The 25,744-nt window shown below is 40.4% G+C and overlaps 1 protein-coding gene across 7 annotated transcripts in view; it reads right to left on the bottom strand.

The window, feature by feature from the left end:
* Positions 1 to 25,744, bottom strand: part of DPYD (dihydropyrimidine dehydrogenase) — a 538,071-nt gene that overhangs the window by 52,482 nt on the left and 459,845 nt on the right. For 5 of the 7 annotated variants that reach the window (XM_044432357.1, XM_044432358.1, XM_044432361.1 and 2 more), the window contains 2 exons: positions 19,995 to 20,137; positions 8,220 to 8,399 (listed from right to left, as the gene is read on the bottom strand). In XM_044432357.1, coding sequence (XP_044288292.1) covers positions 8,220 to 8,399; positions 19,995 to 20,137 — 323 coding nt within the window. Of the gene's footprint in view, positions 1 to 8,219; positions 8,400 to 19,991; positions 20,138 to 25,744 lie in introns of those variants that run through there. The other 2 variants (XR_006414940.1, XM_044432363.1) reach the window with 2 other exon arrangements.

The raw sequence follows: 25,744 nt of genomic DNA, 5'->3' as shown, positions 1-25,744 counted from the left end.
TGCCAAAAAAAAAAAAATCCCTTACTTCCTCTCCTTGTGATTTTTTGTTGCTATTTAGTGGCTATCTAGTACCACAATAGGTTACTTAAAAATTGTTTTAATTAAACCTTTTACTTTCATCATGGATAAAACTTACCTATCATCTTTGGCATCTACGTCTACTTCTCAAAGCTTACAAACAACTTTGTAAAGCTTGGCAATACAAGCATCTTTAACACCTATCCAAGCATCTCAAGAGACTATGCAAAATGCTATACAAGAATTTGCTTTGGAACAAAAGGATGAATTGGACAAATTGGATAGTTATGTCCTGAAGATAATGAATCAGCTTGTAGGTTCTGGTATTAAAATGAAACAAAATGAACAAAAGATACAAGAAGTGAAAAAGAAGGCTGAAGATGGATGGATCAAGATGGATCAAGAGAAGCAACAATCAGCACAAACAAATAAGCTATTATGGGATTCAGTCGCCATACTGGAGAGATTTCAGAACACAGTAGAAGTAAAAAATGAAAACCTAAGCAGTTTAATAAACACTATGCTAACAGATGTTCCTGTTTTGGAAAAGGAAAAGTTTGATAAACAATCTGACCTGGTTTATAGAGTCAACCTAAGCTATGTTAGAAGTTACAAATTTCTGTGGGAGAATGAATAATTTTAAGGGAATTACTGTATATATCTTGAAGGATATGATTTATAAATGGGATGGCATGCTTATCGGTGATAAGGGTAATGATATTTCTTGGTGGCATAAAGTTTAAATATGATTGAGATATGTGAAGTCTATAGATGATCCTATAAAGGAATTAGTAACATTTGAGTAAATGATTTCAAAACTGGATGAAAGAATGATGAAAGGATTGTATAACTTCTTCTTGGGTATAAAATGAAAGATGAATGAATCAAGGAAATTCTGATAATAGAGGCACAAAATGTTGGACATAACATTGAGTTATAGAAACAGTAAAAGTTGTGAGAAAGAAATACCAAGGTAATCTTAGTAATTTCACATAAAGAAAACTTATACAAATGTTTTACAGTTAGATAGATAGATAGAAGTAAATGACTTATAGATAGTTCTTATTGCTAAGTTTAGTAGAAATGTTTTTAAACTTGTCAATAAGATGTTGGAAATGTAAACACAAATTTAAATCTGGAGGTTTTTCTCTTTTTTTATTAGATATTATTCTTAATGCTATTGATAAATAGACCACATATTTGATCTTATATGTAATTACTATGGCAAGGATTTTATTTGCTCACTACGGGAGGAGTGAAGAGCCATGCACCGAAGAGTTGAGCTCAAAAAGGATCTTGGACTGCATGGAAAGGGACAGATCGATCTTGTCTCTGAACCGGCTCTTCTCCTGAACTTTCCCTCTTCAGGTGTTTTGGACAACAACTCCCAGCATTCTGAACAATGGCCAGGCTGACTAGGCCATATGGATCATATGTGCCTTTGAGCTCTATGTGGGACTGGGTCATACGGCCTTTGAGATCTATGCAGGGGGCCCTCCTCCTGTGTGAGCCATCCCTTAAGGAGGCAAGAGGGATGGCCGCTGGGAGGAGGGCCATATATATATATATATATATGGAGGGTACCTAGTTGGAAATCCTGATCTGGAGGCTGCTATTTAGATTAACCACATACCCCCAGGAATGTTAAGGTCATTCACACAGTTAACATCACTTTTAAATTATTGATTGTATTTTTATGCCTGTTGTGAGCCACCCTGAGGCTTTGTTGCGATGGGGGTGGCATAGAAATGTTTTAAATAAATAAATAAGTAAATAAGTCTGCAAGTAAGCTGCTATTTTGGTCTCTGCTTGGCTGGACAGACTACTGGATAAAATTACTTTTTATACTGAAATATTAACTTGCATGAATGTTGTTGACACACAGCAGAAAAGAAAGGATTCATGTCTGATTGTTATCAGGAGCACAGCAAGTTTATGCGATAGAAGAAGTCAAATATTTCTGCAAAATATTCATAGTCCAGCACTCAGTAAGGTACACCCTGTGAGTCAAGTACTCACCAGTACTGATTGCAGTGATGTTGAAGGGAGACCCTAAGAAAGCCACCATAAGTAATCAAAGAGCTGTGCCAGTTGTTGCTGTTAAACAGCAGTATATAGTAGTGTACAACAGTACATAAAGGATAAATATATAAATGATAAAAATGAAAGCAAAGGGACCGCACTGCCTTGTTCCCTGCTTACAGATGCATACATGGGCATGTGTGAAGGCAGCGAGACAGGCTGGCTGAGAGAGAGAGAGCTCTCTAGATTCTTCCCACACTGCCCTTCCTGTGCCAAGGAAGCTCCTTGTGCTCTGAGCTGACATTATATAGAGAGGTCATAGGAACAGGGTGGATGGGGATTCTGTGTGTGTAGTTAAGGCAGACAAAGAAAGCACTTTTGGCACCACCACAATGGAACACATGCAATGAGAACCAATCAAAGTTGCATATTGAACTGGAATAAACAAAGAAATACTATTGCTGCTTTGGACTTACCTGCTTGATAAGTAAATAAAAGGGACACAGAGTGACTCTATCCTTGATTAAGGCATCTATGCTAGTAGGGGTGTACGCTCCTTTTCAAGGTACCCAAATTGTTTCACATACTCCACTGCTGGCAACGTATAAAGTAGTCTGCACATGGGCAGACCTCAGGATGGCAACATTCAAAGTCCTATATAAATATTATCCATAACCTGATATCTGATCTATACAATTAGCACAGAAGAAATGAGAGGAAAACTCACTTGCATATTTAAGAGGGGACACAAGTAGTCCAAAAAGCACACAATATTCTAACAAACTTTCAGATATATCATGTCAGGCATTTGTAATCAGATCTTCTGGCTAGAAATAGAAAGAACTTTATCTAAAACGAACCAGAGTATGAGAAGCTCTTTTATGGTGAGGTATAACTGATCTGCCAAGTATTTCAATCACAGGTTGCATGGAAAATTCAGTCAATATTTACATTCAGGTTTTCCTCGTAAATGACCTAGTAAACATTGCTGGGTCACATTAACATGGAAGGGGAATTTGATAACATCTGTTAAATGATTAGTCTTGCTGAAAGCAGGCAACGCACTCCAAGTTCAGTTGGGTACTCTCTAGACAAAGTGAAAACCGATTGCTGGCACTTAATGGGCTCTTACGTTCTACTGCTTCTGATAGCATAAGAATGTAAGAGGGACCAAACTGGATAAGAGCACAGGAAGACCTGTTGCAGCCCTGTATCCCCCAGTGGCCAATCAGGTGTGCACAGGAAGCCCAAAAGGTGAACAGGAGTGCTTAGCATCCTCTCACTAATCCCAGCTGCTTCCTGGTATTCAGGTGCATAGAGGGAGTGCTTTGCCTTTTCTGGATTACAGCTGATTCCTTCCTTCCTGTGGAAAGACAGGGGTGATGGAGGCTACAATCCTACATTCCTGGGAAAGGGCAGGATAACAGTGTAATAAGTAAAAGTGACAAAACAGAATAAAGCTGTATCTGTGAACTGAATTGCAATGATTTGGCCTGGGTGGTGGGAAGTCCATAAATCATAAACAATATGCTTTTATAAATTATTATATAATCTATCTATATGTTTATCTACCTAAGATATGGTAAAACTAATATATTAATTTATAATATTAATATTATATATTAAATAAAAATTGCCTTGCCTGCATAGCTATATATTAAGATGGCGGTGGAAGACCACATGTAGATAGGGGGCAGGGGTTTGGACTCGATGGCCTTATAGCCCCCTTCCCACTTTCCTGTTTTGTTCTGCTCTATCTGCTAAATCCTTGAGTGTTGCATGTAATTAAAACAAATTAATGCACTGAACTATTGCTCAAAGTCTTTTAATCTTCCACTCCTTTTACATTTCTAACACATTCAACTAAGCTATCTTAGATATGTGTTGACTTCGCCTCTCCCATGCAAAACATACCTTTCATGTTTTTTATGTCATCAATTTCAACTTAAAATTCCTTGGGATTATTAAATGTTTAAGTGGCTCTTAACAAAATACCTTCAGAAAGAATTCCTTATTGATACAGTGACAAGCTGAGAATTGAATGAATTGCCATTTCTCTCCCTTACCGTTCCAAATGGGGTGAACAGTATCTGCTGACAATGGCTATTTAGCATAATACAAAAGTACTACGAAATATGAAAGTCTCGATGCTTCTGTAGAACACCATATTAGGCAAATGTAAATGAGGTGCATGTTTCTATGAAAATACACCAGAGGAGGGGCATCAGAGGGGGAGAGAAGAAAGTTAGTGCTACCCTCTTGAACCTGAGTTTAACTGCACAGCCTTAGTAGTTGAAACAAAAACCACTTATTTTTTTTTTAACAAAAAGAATCCCAGAAATACTGTATTCTCCAGAGCTTAGTGATAGGATTGTCTTTACAACGAAAAGGTAATGTTATAATTTTCTGAGCTTCACTGAGAACAAAGAAACCTCCTCTAACCTTTCACTGAAAAGAACTCCAGACTTCGGCAATGATAAGCAGAGATTTGGAAGTATCTGACATGCCAAATCCTATTCTTTTGTAAATCTTGGCTTTATACAACATTTTCAACCATGTTATATTAGATTTTTCGAAGGATAATCAATAGGCATGATGTATAACTGAAAGCACTGTTCAAAGTAAATCTCTTCCAGAAGCCGGAAACAAAAGCCTAGGTTTTCTGCTGAAAATCTACTCTGTGGAATAGGGGAGGCAATAGCCGCCGGGGAGCAAATTAAAAGCCAGTTCTGACCATGGCTCTCCTCGTTGAAAGCAAAAGTCACCCTGAGCCTGCTGTAACTTATTCCAGCTGGCAACAGTCCCCGAGGAACCCTGTTGCAAATTGGGAATGCTTAAGCATGGCAGCTACGTGGAGAGAATTCCGACATGGCTATGGAGCATTTCTCAGTGGGTACTCAGCACCACCAGGTTAGTGAAAAGGGGAGTGGGCATCCTCTGGCGAATGGGACTCAACGTTTGAATCGTAAGTATATGACTCTAAATCTGTTTAATTAGTATGACATTTTCAAAGTCATTAATAAACTTACTAATAAGGGGGCTACGAGGAAACCAGGTCCTGCCTTTAATAAAGTCAAACCCATATCTGAACTACACGGTGCTCAATAGCTTGATTTCAGCGATATCCAAAGTGCTGCCTTCATTCCTACAGTTCATCATGGCCTTGAAAATGGACTGCAAATACCTTCTAAAATGTGTCATGTTAGGCTGAATGAAAACAAAAGCAAAAACAAATAAATATCCGCAAGTAGAAAGCTTGTACCCTTGGGAGAGGGCTCAGCTAGCCTCTTTCTCCTTAATGTGCTAGTTCCGCCTTCCCCAACTTTGTGCCTTCCAAACATGGTTGGACTGCAACACCCAGAACTCCCCAGTCAATGGCCCAGCTGGATGGGAATTCTGGTAGTTGCGGTCCAAATGCCTCTGAAGGCCACCAGGTTGGAGAAGGCTGTGCTTGTTGGATTTGTTTTGTTTTGTAAACATGTGTAGACATTCACAGATGGTGTCCGCCACTCAAGCCTGTAGTTAGAAGTGGGCCTGTGCCCATTTTTCACTCCAGATTCTACTGCCTATTCTATGATCTGAGTATTCAGCCAGGCATTTCCTTCCGCCATTGTAACAGCTTGGCTGTAGAGGCTAGGAACTGGTGGGGTAAGGTAGGACATGATGAAGAATGTCCTTGGAAACTATTATTAATCTGTTGTTAAAATGGTTACCAAGCTCCTGATATGAGGGAAAGAGTAACTTTCCTGTGGCGAGGGCTACGGTGAGAAATGGGTTTTCTAACACATTTAAATTGCTGTATCGCATGTGCTCTGGAAGGGATCATCTACTCTAGTCTATGGTGACTGCCAATGGCTCTGGCGGAGTTATTTTGCACCTGAGTTATGTTATTACCTATCAACTGGAAACCTCAGAGGTTTGAAGTGCCATTTACAAGAAAGACATTACATTCCACCTAAAAGCTAGAGTCCCTTCCTTTGTTTGGAAATTATTTGTCTTCATGTGGAAATTGCCCTGTTAAGACCATCCTACTCTTCTGTGAGCCTTTGTCATCAAAAGCAGCAACTGCCATGGGCTCCTTGAAGTCAGCAAATTTTCCAAATGAGGCTTCATTGAGTCTCCAGGATTCTCCTTCCTGAGTTTCCTCCGTGCATGCTTGGTTCATTTTGCTCGCAGATACTCTGCTTATATTTTGGAGGTTCCTGAATTCCTGAGGTCCTGCTAAGATAAACTCAGCCTGACTGATCCAGAACTCCCTGCTTTTCAGTTCCCATCACTAAGTTCCCTCCTTTGCCCTGGAAGGCAAAGCAATCCATCATGCAGCTTCTTTTGTAAAATAACTCCCCACCCCATGGTCTTTCCCTCTTGAGTTGGAGAAAGCTTTCAGCGATTAAGCTTTAAAAATTGCCTTTTTGTTGTATTTTCTCAATAACTTCAGTTTCTGGAAAAGTTCTGATCCTTGTATCTGTTGCTCCTTAAGCACCTTATGAGTGCATTCTGCTACCTTGCCGAATGATCCAAAAGTACTTATTTGCACTTGAGAAAAGTGCTAGTTTCTGAGCCAGAGAGACCCACCAAACAGCAACCTGTCTTCTGGAAAAATAAAGTGAGGGCCACCAGGAAAACTGCTTTGCCTAGAAATTTAAACTAAGTTGCTGTACCAAGTGTGGAAGTGTTGTGCAAGCAAGAGCAAGTTTGACTACTACCTTTCAGTATGTCTGGAATTTAGTTGCTGAGAGCCTTTGAACAGCAATATCATAATCTCTAGGAATAAGCAAGTATCCTTCTCTTTCCCATTCCCCTGGGAAACAGGTCTCCTACAAAAGACCTATGGTTCCGAGTTGAGCATAACAGGACATGCACAAGCACCTGAAACTATCAGGTACACACCAGTAGTTCCACATTTTAAATAGCGCCTTGGTCCGAGTGCTGGAACTGGTACCTTGAAAGGTGTAAGGAACCTAGACCTGTTAATTTCTTAACAAAAGCAGTTGTATTCAACTATCCCCAATTGTCTGTAACATCAGGTAGACACTAGGGGCCCGAATCCTATGAGAACTTGAGGACATGGCTCTGCCTCAAAATGCATCTGTGTGGGCTTCGCTCCATGAGATGAGCCACTTGTGTGAAGTCAGTTCCCATGAATCTGTGTCCATTTCAATCATTATCATCAAAAGCCTGTTGGGCCTTATTGCAATTTTTAGCAGCAGTAATGCTTGATGGTGGGACATTTCATGATGGTAGAACTGCTCAAGCAGTTTTATTTCAGTTCCGCAGCATCTTGATTCCGCTGCAAGCAAACCACCTTCAAGTGTGTTATCAGCACTGTTACCTCCAAGTCTTGAAAGTGAACCAAAGACTAGTTAATTGTTTGGTTATTTTAGATTGCACCAGCCTAAGTTATTGTCCTGAGTATTCCATGTATTTTATTTTGCTTTGTAAAAAGTATCTCTAATTGGGAGCAGATCCACTTTGCTGGAGGTGGCTGGTAGGGGGTGACCCTCTGCAGGCAGACCTTCCATTGGCTGGAGAATAGGGAGGGCCCATTCACACTCATGGGTAGGTCCTGTGCTGTAACCCTATTCCCAGGGGTGTTCCTGATGAATCCAAAGCTTTTCCACTCCTCTGTGAAGCACTGGCACTGGCCCATACTGGTTTCAGACTAGGTTTGGAATTTCCTTCCCATCTTCTCCAGCACTGAATATTATATTAGATCATGGGTAACTTTGATTTTAATCCATCCACAAGCCACTTACTATAATAAAAGGTATATCAAAAGATATATAGCCAGTTTAAAGTCTATATATAAGGCTAGATAGATAGATAGATAGATACAGTGATTAGGCTGCTCGACCGGGACTCGAGAGATCCAGGTGTACCTGAGAGAGTCTCACTCAGCTATGAAGCTCACAGAATGACTGGGTCAGTCAATGATTTTCAGCCTCACCTACCTCACAGGGTTGTTGTAAGGATAACCTGGAGGAAAGGATAATTTAAGCTGCATTGGGTTCCCTGCCTGAAGAAAAAGATGGGATATAAATGTAATAAACAAACAAACAAAACAGTGTTTTCTACTGGAAAATGGTATAAAACTCTTGCAAGGAAATGAATGGATAATAAAACAAAACAGCCAGTATCAAGCACAGCCAATGTCTGAGAAAGCTGTCCATGCAACATACCTTTCCCATCAGGTCAGCAATTTTTGGCACAGGCTTTCCTTTCTGATGCCTGATAGTTGGTGGACTTTGTCCATCCCAGTCTTGGAGTTCCTCTATGCTCTGCAGGTAAAGCAAAGCCCTTAGCCCAGTGCAGTAATCTTTAATCACGGTAAAGTCTTGATTCTGTATGGCACTGCACACCTACGATAGAGAAAATATAAACTTAGTTTCTATGGAAATTTGTACTGACTGATGTTAGAGATAGATGTTCAGATCTTGCAGGATTAAAGATGAGTGCTGCTCAGAATCTGTGGTTTTCTAAAGCATCCATTGCTTTAACGATCATCATCATTGCTTTAAGAGATTTGTATACTGCTTTCTATAATAAAACTCAGATCTAAATCAATCAATCCATGCACAGGAACATGTTGAAATAAAACTGTTGGACAGTGAACAATTTTACACGTGTGTGTGTGTGTGTGTGTGTGTGTGAAAGAGAGAGAATGTATAGGCAAGTAGACCAGTTGTCAAATTCCACAGCTTCAGATTAAGCCATGATTAATGTTCTTAAAGTTCAGGTTAAGCCTAATGTTCTTTGAGTATTCTCAGTTTTCATCATTATTATTACAAGAATAAATACATCTGGACATACACACTTATAAGTAAGTTCCAGTGAAATAAATGGAATGTGACTCTTATAAATTTTTTTGGATTGACCTGTAACATAAAACTACCTTTCTGGAATAAAGTAACTCAAAGGCCAGCATTGGTCATCACACCTTTTACTATTCGCAGTTCTTTCCCTACATGCTTATGCAAGACTTGAACGGAAAATAAGATGCAGCCTCTGAAACTAGGATACCATCATCTACTGTACCTGGTTTCTGTGCGGATTACTAGTAACGGGCTGCAACATTCATAAACAAGGCAGGTTCTGTTCTATGCGACATGGTCAACTTACTCCAAGGGAAAAATGGGTATGAAGCACACCCATGCCATCTAAAACTAGTTCACACAATGTGCAAGACCAGAACTGATAAAATCCTCGGTAACATTATCAAACTTTTATTCCTAGTGTCACCTATGGTGTTACAAGCTGCTGTTTGGTGGGGGTGAGTACACTTCACCCTTTGAATTACTGTATATTACAGCTGTGCAGAAAGAAACAAGGAATAAGTATAAAATATGCACAAGAACATTTCCTATGCAGCCCATTTACATTACATAAAATCTGTTTCTCTGGAGGAACAGTGTGAGCATTAATTAGGTCTGTTATGCCTTCCATAGATTTAAGCTTTCCCCCCCCTTTCTCTTTCTCTCTCTTCCTCCAGAACAATTATAGAGAGCATCATTATAATTTCCTCCACAGGTTATTTAACTGTAAAACTCAACCAATGCTTTATTTAAATTTCTTTGTTCGCTAAGGGCTTCTAATTTTTAAGTATATGAGTAACACTTTTCTTAGTAATTCAGTAAAAGAAAAAGAGGCATTGAAAATGTAGGTAAGAGATAGGCTGAGTTATATAATTCAAATAAGCCAGATTCTGTTGCTGAAACCTTGCAGTATTTTGACAGCATGTATGAAGCCTGGAAAAACCAGAGTGTTACAGTTCTGATCTTATAAATAATGTAACTATTAATGCTTATCACCTTAGTCTGGTGGTATGAACCGAAATAGTATCAGGATATATTAAATGTACAGAATCTAGAAGATCATCCAACCTAATTCCTGGCTGTGAATCAAAGTATATCCCCTTGGAAACAAGAGAAGGAGATTGTCCAGAGGCAGGGGGGAGAGGAGGAGGAGGAGGAGCAAAAGAGGGGGTGGCCTCATTCACTTTCAGTTCAGGCCCCATTCATCTCTGCTTCCTGCCCCTCACTGCTGCCACATAGCCCCTAACAGATTATTTCTGAGGAACTGCAGTGCTGAATGGAAAATAAAAATCCACTTCACTAGGTAACAAAAAGGTGAGTGACTCAATTGCTTGGTTTGCATGTAATGACTTAACTGTGGTTCAGTTGTGACAACAAAATATGGGTTGTTTCAACAAGCCAGAATTCATCAGGGCCACCCAGCAGCACACGCACGCACTGCCTCCTGCAGTCCAGTTGCTTCTGGGTTGCATCGGCTCTCCTAAACAACCTATGATCCTGGGCTATTTGATGTGACACTGGAACCTGGAGAGACAAATAACCCGGTGTAGGGATTGGGCCCACTCCTCTGACAGAGAATCTTCAAAGACTGTCGATGCAGATTCTGACTCAGGTAAAGAGAAAAGCACAGAATCTGAAGCTGAAATGAGAACACCAGTGGACCCAGGGAATTGGGGAGAATCAGACAGCAGAGAGTTCGAGTTGATACCCTGCTTTCCCCAGTGTTGGCCTTTAGAAGAATGAACCGCTTTGGTCAGTGGTTGGCCTTCCTTATGCCAGAGGTCTGGACTGCTACCCCCAAAGTTGGAAACTGGTAACTTGCTGTACACCTCCTCTGAAACCATATTCTGGAATTCAGAAGCTTTGAAGCCCCTGAGAAGATGGTTCAAGCTCATGGTCTTTATCAGAGATCCAGGGACTGGTATAATAAATGTCATTATTAAACTTCCCTTAATAAACTATAAGCTGCTCTTGATACCACCACATAATTGCTAATCTACGCAACCCTCTCCCCTAACCTGGTTCTTTCCAGATGTGTTTCCTTACAACAACTGGAATTCCCAGCCAAGCAGGGGAAGGATCCTGTCAATTTCTCAATCACTGAAAACTAAAGATTGCAGCTATGTATCCACTTCATCCCTTGAAGTGGAGAAAGAAAGTGAGCTTTTCTGCCTCTTCTCTTTCTCCCTACTCTGCTGGGGACTTTACTCACCGTAATGTCCAAATTCCCTGTTGATGCTGTCAATTTGTGCATCTTTTCCATGCATTAGCCACATCTCTTACTGGAAAAGCCTCCACTTAAATGTGCCCAGTTTAGATAGATTCGCTAGCGAACATGGACCTCAGGCTATAAATAAGTAAATGGCAATGGATGATTACTCTACCATATTCATCCCTGTATGTTGTATCTATACAACACCAAACAGTGATATCTCTATGTACCGCATTTAGCAATAATGTTAACAGACAATCAGACGAGATCAAAGTGAGTTTTGAAGTAGTTTCCAGGCAATTGAGACAGCAGCCTCTTTCATCTATGCTGTTACAGTGGCAGCACATTCTTTGGAGATCACAAATGTTTCACTCGGCTATCATTTCTTCCCTTCCTTTGTTGAAGTGATAAAATTCTAGCATTTACCAGAATGCCACCTTGCTTTGCCCGAAAGGTGGAGACTTAGTTCAGGTTTGCTACTGAACTGCAGAAGATTGTTAAGTAAAAGAGCTTTCCAAATGCCATCCTATTAGAAAGTCAGCCTTTGACCTCACGATTGCTAATGTTCTGATCCATCAATGGGATAAGCAATAAAATTTCTTACTCAGTATCTTTGAAAAGTGCTGATTGGCTATTTTGCATTTTTATTTTTAATTTGGCTATCTTTTCTTTCATGTACTTCAATGGTAAGTACTGAGGTACATAAAAGTTATGTTTGTAACCTCTTGATTTCTTTATTGTACTGTAAATCATATTTGGCATTGTTTTATTTCTTTTTACATTGAACTGACAAGAAGAATCAGAAAACTAACCAAGTTCTTCAGTACTGGAAAAGTATTAACAAAGCCCCAACCATTTATGTTTTCTGAAAATATGATCAAAACTATTTTCATTTTTTGTCACTTTTTGATATTTTTATTTTGGAAATACAGAAAACCAGATGAACTTATCTCATGCAGGAGGCACTAAAACCTTCCATTAGAGGTGTTCTTAAATTGTATCTAGTACAATGCACAGTTTTGAATCTAAAGTTTAGGTGAAGAAGAAGCCATGATAAAATCTGAACTAGCCTTGCCTAGTTTTAACCAAAGTTCATTCAGTTTGTTAAAATGTACCACTTGGAAAATATGAAGTGTTATATTACAATCCCAACATTACGTACTTCAACATACACATTTTCAGGGTTGGTTGTTTTAAAAGGTTTTATGAAAGCAGGGATGTGGTAGAGTTCAGTATTCCATTTTGATCCCTGCAGACATAGAGGCTTTTAATATATTCTTCAGAAAAAGTTTTAGTTCCACTGATCCATTAGTCCCACTTAGAGTAAACCCATTACAATGAATTGGACTGATGTTAGGTCAGCCTTTCCTAACATGGTGGTTTCCAGATGTTTTGACTTCAGTTCCCATCAGTCATAAGCAAGGTAGCCAATGGTTAGAAATCCTGGAAATTGTAGTCCAAAACATTCAGAGGGCATTGGATTGCAGAATGCTGTGTTAGACAAAAACTAGATAAAGCCCATAGACCTTTCCCAGAGAATCACAGAATAGTAAAGTTGGGCAGGGGGTGGGGATCAAGTCCAACCCCTGCTCAATGCAGAACTCAAGTTAAACCATCCCTCTCAGATGGCTATCTTGAATTCCTCTAGTGTGGCAGAACCCACAACCTGCCTAGGTCAATCATTCCACTGCTGTACTGCTCTAACAGTCAGGATGTTATTCCTGATGTTCAGCTAGAACCTGGCTTTCTATAACTTGAGCTCATTATTTTGTGTGCTGCACTCTGGGATGATCAACAAGGGATCCTGGCCTTTGTCTTAGTGACAACCTGTCAAGTACTTGAAGAGTGCAATCATATGTTCCCTAGATCATCCTTGTTCCCCTCCTCTGAACCCTTTCCAGCTTGTCTGCATCTTTCATAAACTGTGGTGCCCAGAACTGGACACAGTACTCCAGGTGAGGCCTAACCGATACTTCTATTAATGCAGCCTAAAATAGCATTTGCCCCTTTTGCAGTCACATCACTTAGTTGTCTCATATTCAGCTTGTGATCTACAACAATTCCAAGATCCCTCTTACAATACTATTGAGTCAAGTATTCCCCACCTTGTAACAATGTATTTAGTTTCTTTTTCCTAGGTACAGAACTTGGCATTTGCCCTGGTTGGATTTCATTCTGTTGTTTTCAGCCCAGCGCTCCAACCTATCAAGATCACCTTGAATTTTGTTTATGTCTTCCAGGATATTAGGTAGCCCACCCAGTTTGTGTTCTGCATATAAGCATTCCCTATCCTTCCTTATCCAAATAATTAATGAAAGAATCCTGGACCCAGGATTAAGCATTGCAGCACCCCTTGTTACCTTTCCCCAGTTTGAGACGGTGCCATTGATGAACACTCTTTGAGTCTGATTCTGTAGCCAACTGTGGATACACCTGATAGTTGTTCCATCTAGCCCACTTTTAACTAGTTTGCTAATTAGATGTATAAAGTGGCCCAGATCCTAAGAATGCAAGCAACAACCAAAGCTCTTTCAATATCAACTGGCCCATGTATCTGAAAAGTGTCTCAGAATAGACCATAAACACCAGGGAAAACAGGGGAAAAGGAAGGCTAGATTACAAGAAATTTCGGTCATTTCAGCTTCATCCAGGATGGACTTTCCTTGGTCCACAGAGACGGCACTCTGGGCAGGCAGAGATCTGTAATGAACAATATCATTAAAACGGGAGTCTGTTGTTCCCTTGAGGCACATTTCCAATGGGGCATATTTTTGTACACTGCAAGTCTATCAAAACCAGCCAGCAAAACAATTTTTCTGTCTTGGGACCTCAATTTAGTCCTGGAGTGATTAACCTCTCATCCTTTTGAGCCTCTTCCTTCAATACTGCTATATTTTCTTTCCGTTAAAATTGCTTTCGGGCTCCATCAGCTTGGCTATAAGAATTTGTGAACTCAATTTTGTGTCCACGAAAGAAACTTATTTGTGATCTATGAAAGGAGAAAAGTTCTCTGACCCCTAGAGTCCTACAGGAATAAAGTATAAAACCCACTTTCACACTACCCAAGAGACTGTTTCTTCTTCTTGTCTTTCTGCCCAGATAATAACTTTCAAGCAGGAAGAGCAAAATGGAGGCTGCTGGAACATTTTACAAAAACCTCTGTTTCTAAAATCATTTCTTCACCTGTTTCCAAGAAATGACTTCTTGGCAAGGTTGTCCACATGATGTTTAGAGGAGGTCAGTTTTGAAGAATACATCTCTTGGCCATTCTATAAGACTGTGCATTAGATTCTCCTTGGGAGAAAAGACTTCGATTGTGTAGATTCAACCTTCAGCAATATAGTCAAGCTTTGACTGCAGCTACAAATATAAGCAACTACCACTTTCTCAACAGCAGTTCTTTTTCTAATATAGAATAAGAATTAGAGAATTCTTTTTCTTTGCTTCTTACGGTGTTTTTGCAACATCAGTTTTGAAGAACATGCATTTTTTAATGCCACCTTCTTAAAGAAATCAACGAGTTCAGAGAAAGGATCAACACTTTCAATATTATTGTTATTGTTGTGGATTTGGACTATCCATAAGCAATAACATTCACAGTTAACTCCTTAAATGGGTTTTCAATGAGGGAACATCAGAAATATATTTTGGAAACACCTTGTCAGGCCTAAGCTACTTTTTGTGATATCCTATCAAAAAGGACAAATGTATTTTTCCAGCGGAGCAAATAAATGTTCAAAGGGTTCAAAAGGTAAAACAAGCCACATTCCATATTCAAGAATGGCTAGTGGTGTGTGTGTATCTATCTGCCTGTCTATACATATACATACATAGTTTACTCTGTTGAAAACAACCCCACCATTCTTTTCTTCTGGTTACAGCTGCTAGAAATAATGACTGCAGAATCCTTTTCAACAAAAGGTCATTTATGTCAATGGACAGCACACAGAGGATCAGATCACCTGCGGTAATTGCAAATTAATGCTCTACTGCTAATGCATTAACTACACACTATTGATCTACAATTGAATCATACAGGCTGCTGTGAAGTGATTTTGTGTGTGTGCTTTTATGGCATTTTCCATAATGCATTTTCTCTTTCAACTGGAGTTTTCTATAATTGTCTCCATTTTTAATTTCCTACAGTGAGATGACTTCTAAAAAAGCATGTCTCTGCCTCAAAAGCCTTAAAAAAACTCACCAAAGGGAAAGATGGGGCTTGGCTGAACACATACGTGAGAGAAAAGAGATATGTAAAAACAGATGAAAGTCTTATTTGTCAAAGCAAAGGTTTAAGAAAAAGAGCTCACTTTAAAAGGGAAAAAAGCATACATTGCACTGGAATGCTACATTTGTTAAAAATAAATAAATCTAAGGATTAATTTGCCTTTTATCAAAGGAATAACATGCACTTGGAGTGATGTATATGCTATAAATTATATGTGTCTAACGCTCTTGTGCAGCAAAGCAAGAAAGAATTTTAGTATGTTTCAAAGCTCTTTAAGAATAACTGTCCCCAGAAAACCCACAATATTCCTCTAATTGGGAAAAAGTAAGAATTAAAAATATTTAGAAAAGTCAAATGTTAGGTTTTGTGTCATAATCCACCGATGTCATCATAGCAAATTCTTGTTTCCTAAAATATTCAGACTGGTTGTCACATATTTTTAAATTCACATTGTTTTTATTTGTTCAGATACTGATCTCCTAGTTATGCAAGCTAGGAAAAAACCTTAAGTTATATTTTAGAAAGAAAATTCCCAAAAGAAAGCCACAGATAAATTATTGGGGGCAAAACAGGTCCCATAGAAGCCCCAAGTCAATGCAGGGAGATTGTTTTTTTCTACAAGACAAGTCATTATGAATTGTACTGTTTTATATTCCCCTAGGTATTTTTCACTGTGAAGTTTAAATTTTCACTAAAAATATTCCTACTGAAGTCCAAGTGTAGAACTGTTTCAGCCTCATATTAAACTTTTTTTAAAGAAAAAACCCCCCTGAGTATATGAATTGGTATTTGTGCATTTTAAGCTTAGAAGACTGACTTTGGGTGAGTGAGTGGGTGAGTTCCATTAATCAAACTTCCCACTCATCCCACCAGATGGAACAATAACATGCCTCGAAATCTCTCCTGTATAAACAACCAGAAGGTATTGATAGAATATATGTGGGAAAGAAGTATTTGCCACTATCTGAGTTAAGGAAAAGATCCTGAAAGGATCTGCATTCTTCTGAAGCTTCTGATATAGAAATTTGTTTGATAAGGAACTCAGACCCAAATCCATATAAAATTATGTAATTTATTCCATTGAGATCAATGGACGAATTAAGTACCTGGTTAATTCTTTGTACTTGAGCATGATGCCAGATGGAGTGCATAACTATAGCTGACTTGACCCCATTTTTGAGTTCGTATCTATCAGTAAACTCTGTGGCTCAAATGGCATTGAAATAAAGAGGGAGAGAAGCATCAATCCATTTCAGTGGGACATGCATGGAGAAGCATCACATAGGCTGAATATGCTGGCTTTATTATTATAGAAATCTAGGTCTGGCAAAAATCATCCTGTTGAATGCTTTCCCCCCTCCCCTCCCCTCCCTTTTTTTAATCAAAAAAGGGATCCAATCATTTGGCCCTGACCTAGCAATTCACAGATCTGTGGATGCTTGTTCCAGTTTCCCAGTGGTGGCAAGAATGCCTAAACAGTGTGCAGAATTCTTTTGCTTTCCATTCTGTCTTCATGTTTAAAAATGCATTATCAGAAACAAGCTCCCCACCCCTGCAGAAAAAGGGAATAACAATGAACCAATTCACCTATCCAATTATTCTGCCTAACTACACATTAATAAAATCATCAAGACATCAATTTTTAAAGTCAAATCAAAGTCCTTAAGCAAGTTGGAAGGAGCATTTCAATATATTTCAGCTAATATAACATTTTAATGGAAATCTTCAGAGGCTCTGTGACAAATCGTAGGAAGTTATATACTTCTTTGGTTGAGGTTCAGTTCTAATTAGCAGTCATAAATGAAATCAATGGAACATTCCCTTGTTGATCATACATTTTTTGTAGACAGAAATTCAGGAAGGCAAAATGGGGGTGTGGAGGGATATTGCAGCTAACATTTGTCCCTGATTTGGAGACGTGGGCTGGGTTCACATGGCAAGACAAGCAACCCTGCATGGTTTCAATGGTGTGCATTAGTTTGCCTGGATGGGTCAGTCAGACGATCAAGTGGCTTCTAGACCAGCAAAGTTCCCACCCTCCTCACATAATCCCCTGCTGTTAGCACACGCTGCATCAGCTTCAACACGTGAAATTCAGTCCTATACTTGATGGCTCAAGCAGTTCTTACAGCTGCCAGTCTTTCCAGAGGAATCTGTGGAAGCTTTATACCAGGACCATGGAATCCATGATCCTTGGTTCAGGCAAAGGGAGAAACCATGGTGAAGCACAGAAAGAACAGAAATGTTGTTTTTCACTGTGGTGTTGAAAAAATAAATGTCAAAATACCACAACACGGCATGTTGAAATATCCAAATTGACTTGGTGATTCATGTGAACACACCCTCAGGCATTTGCCATTTCTTTTTAGACAGATGAGATGTTGCAGTACTATATATTTTTTATAAAATTATACTAATACTATATAGAAGCTTTTCCCAGTTCTTGGCTCTGCACAGCCCACATGTGTGATGCACAGAGACCAGGAAAAAGAGCTCAAAAGCCACCTGGTCGATCCTTCTGGTGATGGAGGAAATGCAACTCTACAGCATTCTTGGTAGTTGGCCATTTAGCTTTCTTAAAATTTCTGATAAAGGAGTCTGCTGTCTTCTAAGGCAGCTGAACTGTCAGACATCAGTTCATTCATACCATCAGGAAATCTTACTAATGTGTAGTCAAAATCCTTTTTATTGTAGTTTGAACCTATCAGATAGGGTTCTATTCTCTGGATTGGCATTTCATAAATTTGCTTCGTCAACCTTTAAATAGTTAAGATGGCCATCATGTTACTTCTTAGAGCTTTTCTACATAGGGTATTGCTTGTGCACTCATTATTCACAGTAAGTTAGGTCTTTGCTCAACAGCCCATGGGTCATATTCCAGATGGTTGTGCTTGCCACAGATTGCTCTCCTCATCCTTCCTTCTTCGTTCTCCAGCCGGCTCAAGCATGTATCTTGATATCCTTCATGGCAGAAACTTTCTTATCTCCTGCTCCTCACTCTGGTTGTCACCCCTTCAGGAATCCTATTTGTTGGTTAGTTCTGGAGCCTCAGAAAAGGGAAATCGAGGCAGTATTTATTTATTCATATGAGTAGCTCCTGGAAATCGTACAACTTTGCTCCTAAATGTGTTGTTATTGTTGGTTGTTGTTGCTGATGATTTTTGCTAGTGCACAAGTGTGCTGTCATGGCTATCTGAGATGCACAGTGTTGCCTGGTTAATTTCCTTGTCTGTTTCAGTTGTCAAAAGAAGAAGCAAAATAAAGTAGGAAACAGACTGACAAGGTGAGACAACATATGGGGTGGATTGTGCACAGCTGCCAGGGTCCAATTGCCAAGTTGTCAACTGAAAATCTCTGGTACAGGAAAAAAGCAAGAAAAGAAGGTGCACCAAAAATACAGGGGTGGGGGTGAGCAACGATATTCCCCGCTTGGCAACGTGATCCTCTGGCTTTTTAAATTTTGAAAAGTGTTAGGTGGGTAGATGCGAAAGAATTCTCATACTGTGTTAGATGCAAAACTGATGGAAATTTTGCAGAGACTTCTTAGGGTGTGCAGGAACTCAATTTCAGGCATTCATTAAGAATTAACTTATATAATTAAATTTCAGTGCAAAGCTACCACATGTCTGCTCAGAAGTAAGTCACATCTCTTATTAAACTGCTGGTGAATTTGAATTAAAACTTGAACTTCCAAGATTGGTGGCATTTACGGACTGAGTGTAGTCAGGACTACAACTGTGGAATACAAACATCACCATTCAAGAAGTATTTCCACTGTTCCAGAAGTGAAGGACTGAAGGGGTTTTGCCGCTCACCGTGAAGCATCCTTTGAACCTTGCTTCAGTCGTGCTACCTATCAAGCTTACATTGAGGAAAAATGTGCAATATATTTAAACAGATTGTTTAGGAAAGCTTAATTCCTTGCTCATTTAGGTGTGTTTGTTTCTGCTTGCCGATTTTGGTGCAGAGGTTTAAAAGATAATTTTTTAAATGTCATTTCATTAAGGCTGTTTTCCTAATATGTTTATAACTGTGTGTGGGCAATACAGCTGTGCAGTGACACGGATAAACGTTGCAATCAAAAGGAAATTTAAAATGAGAAAGAATCAATATCCCAGGAAATTCATCCATCCTTCCCCATCAAACAGATTTTTTGCTGCTCAGGAATTTATGGTGGTGATATGGGGACAGGGTTGCCAAAATTGTACCTGGTCCGGGGCAGTGAGATACCTTGAGAGAGCCCTCACAGTAAGCCTCTGAATACCAGTCATTGTGGAGAAAGCTGCTATTGCACATGCTAACTCGCCCATTACTACAAAACTTTCTCCTTTGACTGCCATGCCAATTCCACGCTCCATTCCATGATCATTCTCGACAGCTCAGCTTAAAACTTGTTCTACAGTCGTTTTGATGTTAAGCAACTTAGCAGAATGGCCTTCCCGAGAAATATGCTATACTAAGGGTGCTGCCAGATCGAACTAGAACGGGTGCTAAAGGTTGCCTCTCCATACCCAGAAGATTCACTTTGTATTGTTTCCTCATCTGCACACAATTCTCACAATAAGTATGTCCCAGAAGAGAAGAGAGCAGGATATACACAAAGGCACACGCTTGGCATATTCCTATTCCTTCTTTAAAGCACATCTTTTTTTCAATTGCAAAATATATTTCCAACAGCATTTTAAAAGGAGAAACGTAATACCTGTAAAACAGAAGCACCACTATGAAGAAACTGCAAGCCACTTTCGGCTGAGTCAATGCCTCCCGTTGCTAGAATAGGAAATCCTGGAAGAGCACAGGCAATGGCTGAAACGGCTCGAAGGGCTATGGGTCTGATGGCATTTCCTGTGAAAACAAACGAGTACTTCAGTGGAGGTGGAGGAAGCTCCCGTAGGGACCGCTGCCTTCCTTCTCTCCTTCTCCTTCCCCCACTCCAGCCCCAGACCTCCTGTCTTGCTTCTTTTCTAGGCTCCTTCTTTATCTGCTCAGCCTCCTCTACCTGTCCTTCTGCTAGACACCCTTTCTCAGCGCAGCCTTCCCTGGCCTGATGCAAGGTAGCTAAATGCACAAAGAAAACCCAGCCTGATGCCAGGAGTTTTTGCAGCGAAGGCCAGGAATCTGTATTGTGGAAGAGGCAGCGGGAAATCTGCATGTGCCTCCTCACCACACACATTCTATATTTTCACTCTCACTCGCACACACTTAGCCTGCCGACCATGCTCACTATGGCTGACTGGCACTGCAACCTGTTGCAGCTGGGACTGCGACGTGTGCACCTGAACGTCCTCCATAGCTGATCTTATCCCAGTCTCTCTCGAGCCAAGAGGCAGAAGAGCCAAAGAACAAAAAGGATGGGGTCACGAGGGCTGCAAGGGAAAGCTGCAACAGATTCAAGTGGGCTTAGATTTCCATGGATCCAGCTCATGGGTTTGGCAATGTGCTGGCTTTTCCTCATCCACACCGATTCCACGGACTTGCAGAGTTTTGCTGTAACTTTTGTAATTTTTCACACATTTTTCACTCCCCCGCAAGCCACAAGAAATGCATACTTCCCCTCGTGGAGTAAAGCATAAAAATGCACATGGAGGGAATTTATACATTTTTATACACATTCATGCAAGAAACCCATTATTTCAATGAATGGATGATGGAATAAAAGGTACATGACAATCCTTGAAACAAGTGAATGGATTTAGCAAAGTCTAGAGGTGACTATATAGTAGCATGGCGATGTGTCAGCGTCAGCTATGGGAATTTCTCTGACACCTCCATCCCAGAGTTCTCCTACACTGAAACCTAAACACAGGCTGACTCAACATACATGACAACACCAGCTACAGCAGAAATCAAATTGCTTTGGCTATTAATTCTTCCCACTAACCTCACACATTGCTGGCATCATTCAGGGAAAATGTATTTTCTTTTAATCTGCACTACCTTGGATATTTCCTTAACTTTCTCTAACTCTACCCTTCCTCCAAAGGGCTCAGATGGCATACATGGTTTTCCCCTTGCCTATTTTATTCTCACGACAACCTTCAGAGGGTTGAAAAAGGATTCATGGAAAGAAAGGGGTCCAATGCAAATGTGACACTATAGTTTGTATGTAGAAGGCAACCAGCACAAATCTTGGATTTGCATAGCTCCCTCTCTGCTTGCTCTTCTGTTTTAAAATATGTCTGAACTCAGTGGATTTCTAGTTAGTTTAAACCAGCTTCATCCAAACTGGTGGCGTTCAATTGTGTTGGATCACAAATCGCAGCATTCCTGACTGGCAAAGGCTGAAACATTGGCATGGCAGCAGTTTGGGGAAGGGTTTGGTTAGTTTAACTCTGGTTAGTGGGCAGGCTAGGATCATACACCAAGGTTTGATTCTGGCTTGTTTGAACTAAACCATGGAGTTAACTAACTAGAAATCAAATGCCTTCAGACAGAAGGAGAGCCAGTGTGGTGTAGTAGTTAAGAGCGTGGGACTGGGACTCAGACGATCTGGGTTCGAGTCCCCGCTCAGCCATGGAGCCAACTGGTTGACCTTGGGCCAGTCACAGACTCTCAGCCCAACCTCACAGGGTTGTTGTTGTGGGGATAAGATGGAGGAGGAGATGTAAGCTGCCTTGAGCCCTTTGTAGAAAAAGGCAGGATATAAATCCAAAAATAAATAAATAAATAAATAGGAGGAATTTTGGTTAATTTAAAAGCAAAACTGAAAGCTTCCTACTTTATCCTTGTGGCTGCATCAGATAAAATGTGTGTCGTTGGGGGTGAAGTGAAGAGTACATTTCAACTGCCAGCTCATGCCCCCAACACCCAAAAAGACCCAGTGATTGGCACAAAATCATGCGGGAAGGTTCACGGCTGCTTGGAGATTTGAAACTGGGATTCCTCAAACCTGGTCTGGTAATGTCCACATCTCACTGGATTTTATCTTGCTATAGCTATACTCCTGTGTATAACTATTATCCACAAACAACTGCAGCACTAAGATGCAAAGGTAATTGCCATGATAAAGCAAAGGTCAAATACACGAAGTTGTTAGACCAAGCTCTCCAGAAACCTGAAAATGGTAAGAAGTGAAGGCAGTCTGCAGCCAGCAAACTGAACAGACCGTCTCTACAATCCAAGAGATAAATCGCTTCGTATACCACGGTGGCGATGTGCAGCACTGCCCTTATTTTGCATACACGCACGTTCTTGATCCCATCCATGAACCTCCAGATGGAGCACAGCAGATTCACACGCAACACCACTGCACAAAGCATGCTGCAGCCACTCCTCTTCAGGGCGTTACAGAAGCCTCTCCACGCCATTTTGGCATGGTGAGTAAGCAATATGGCCATGCGAAGTTCTCTCAAGTCGTTGCAGGATATTTAACAGCAAGGTTTTTTCCTTTCTTCAGCAAGAATCTGTTTGCAGATATGGTTTTTCAATAGAATGTTGTAAAATCTGTTGTGTTGTCATTTTTTGAAAGATGTTTCTTCTCTGCTTATTGCCTCCAGCAAAATGTCACCTCCCTCTAACAACCCACCATTTTTACAGTCAACATTGGTCTTTACAAACAGGATGTCTGACAAGCCTCTCCCATCAATGCTAGTTGCTACTGAATCAGCATCCAAATACTCAGACAAGCTGTCTCTATTGACATCTGCTCCTGATTCAGCATATGAATTATCCTCTAGGGTTATGCCACCTTCAGCTGCTTCAGCACAGATTTCTTCTCATTATTCACCTACTCTGGCATTTCTTCCATGCTCAACACTGAACTTGCACCCCGTCAACATCTGCTCCAGAACCAATATTCAAGCTGCCTGGTAGGTACGCCATGACAACACTTCTCTTCGAGGCACAGAGAACCACTGGTGACAAAGAGCACTGGGAATATTCGTTTTGCAGGGGTAGGATGGTGCTGAGAAATTGTGTCTGACACTCAGAACAGCTACTGGGATGAGGTGGGAGATGAAGCGTAATTACAGGGTGGGAAATTATTGTCACTACAGGGGGCTTTAGAAGCACGGGCCAGTGTTTGACCAAAGTGGAGGCTTTTTATAAAAAGACCTGAAACAGCATTAAGTAAAGATCATAGCTGAGCAGAAGGCCACAAAGGGAAAGAGGGTGGGCAAAGAGCTCCCATTGGGCTTTAATGGATGAGTTGATATTTGCAGTTAGCTTAAGAAAATCAATCTTAATGAGACAGGGAAGAATTCAAAGAGTTCTGCTAAAGTCACACTGGTCTTTCCCACCAGAAAGCCTCAGTTTTAGGAGAAGAGTCCAGTAATGGAAAAAATGGCGAAAAGAAGAATTGTGGTAAGTTAGAGCAAGTTTAGTTTTACTTCTTCAGATATAGTATGACAATATTTAAACGGAACCTGTAAGAAAATGCAGATTAATCACTCTGCAAGTGAGAGTTTACCTAGTGTTAGGAGAGCTACAGTTCTCCCTGTTCAAGCATCACTGTGTGAAAAAAGCAGCACAAGTACAAGGGACGGTGCCTGAGGTCTCCCCCGCAACCCCCACAAGGTTGGGTGGCACCTTCTGGCTCCTCCTATGTTTAAGCATAGCTAGGAAGCATGTTATATATTTCTGCACAAATTAAACCCCTAATTTCCTGGAATTTCCAACTGCACAGGGGCCTTCCACAGACAGAAAAGGTTTCCTGCGGTAGAATTAAACCCTAAACTAAAAGAGGGATGCACAGAAATGCACAGCTCCACACACGCCAGTATTCACATTACTTTTCATGTATTGCCTGAACAGGATGACACGGTTCACATAATCAAAACGAGCCATGGCAGCTTGCTGCAATCTGTGGCCCAGGCTGTTTGCATAATCACCACCTGGCTGCCACTTATTGGGCCGTCTGAATGAACGCGGCATGGCTTGTGGAGGGGTTAAACAACCCTTAGATAACCCACGAGTTGTTGTAGGGTTATTTAATCCTACAAATCTTGTTGCCAGGGTTGGATGACACAAGCTGTGGCTCACAACAAGCCACCATGACTAGTTGAAATCGTAGCTGTTTGGTTTGATTGTGTGAAACGGTCTGCTCAGCCACTAGAACAGAGTGTTGGAATGGGGTGTGGTCACGGGATTTAAACTAAGCCTCAATGTCACATTTGGTCAGGAATGAGTCCCTTAAATGGCTGATTGGTTTAGAAGGTAATAGGAAGGGCTTAGAATTATCTCAGACCATTTAGCAATCACACAGAAAGATTCCACTGCAGTCAACACTAATTAGGCCAAGTTCAACTCAATTTCAATCAAATGTGTTGATTCTTCACAGGAGAAAGCATCCAAAAGGCCACAAACTTATGCACATGAATTTAAATAATGTAATAATGTGTTTTTAATGTATGCTTTTATTGTTGGATGCTATGTTTTATTTTTATCCTGTTGTTTATCGTAAGACAGCTGTAGTCAGATGGTATAAAACAATAATAAATAAATAAGAGAGGACAAGCATCCAAATTTAAAGCAATAGCTTATAAAAGCCTCCTAGGTTACAGTGCTTAATATGTAGCAGAACAAGACCATATGGTAGTGGAGAGCTCGCAGTCCATTCCCCGTGAGTTTAATATGTTGGCAAACATGCTGGGAAGACGCTAACATCAATGTGATCACTGAATGATGGAAGGTACGGGCACCTTTGCATGCTTTTACATTTGGTAAGTTGCTGTGACTGGTTTTGCTTTCAATGCACATTTCCATTCTAATATGCCAATGGAAAAAAGATAGCAAAGTAACAAAGAAAGTAACAAAGAAAGCATGATGACATTGGAATATTTCTGTGGTGAATTTTCCAGCAATCCTCCATGTTCCCAGGCAGTGTGCACCCAACCATGGGGTAGGGCTGCTGAACTTCATGCTTTGCTTGTGATAACAGGGTAGACCAGCATTCTCCAACTTGGGTCTGTGCAGCTGCTTTGGTCTAGGCCTGGCTCGGGGATGATGCAGATTGTGGACTAGCTCAACGACTGTCCCCATACAAAAGCAGCTAAGACTCTCCTGTTCCAGCTGTGTAATAGCTTAATGAAGAATATACTGGTATAAATGAAGATTAATGGAACTGTTTAAAAAAATAACCTGGGAAAGAGATCAGCACTGTGTTCTCCAATCTAATGCCTTCTAGGTATCATAAACTTCAGTTTCCTTCACTGTGGCCAAGGGTCAGGGATGATGGGAGCTGCATGACAAAACATCTGGAAGGAGCTGGGCTGGGGAGGGCTGGCCTCTAGTCTGGTCTAGCAGGATTCTTTGTATGCTCTTAATCCAGAAAACATCCATTCCACAGGCAATGCTTTTTATTCTGTATTCTCTTACATACTAATATCAGTGCCAGTTCTGCAATATTCCATAACTGATGGATCATTCCGTTTCCCACTCTTTAGTTGTCATACAATTCACAGCCATTAGTAATTTTGCCATTCCTGCTAACAAAGCATAACAATAATGGACTGG

This window comes from Varanus komodoensis, unplaced genomic scaffold, assembly GCF_004798865.1.
Source record: "Varanus komodoensis strain SLA01 unplaced genomic scaffold, ASM479886v1 scaffold24, whole genome shotgun sequence".
Lineage (NCBI taxonomy): Eukaryota > Metazoa > Chordata > Lepidosauria > Squamata > Varanidae > Varanus > Varanus komodoensis.
Note: the sequence above shows the minus strand (reverse complement) of the source record. Positions and strands in the feature narration are given on the sequence as shown.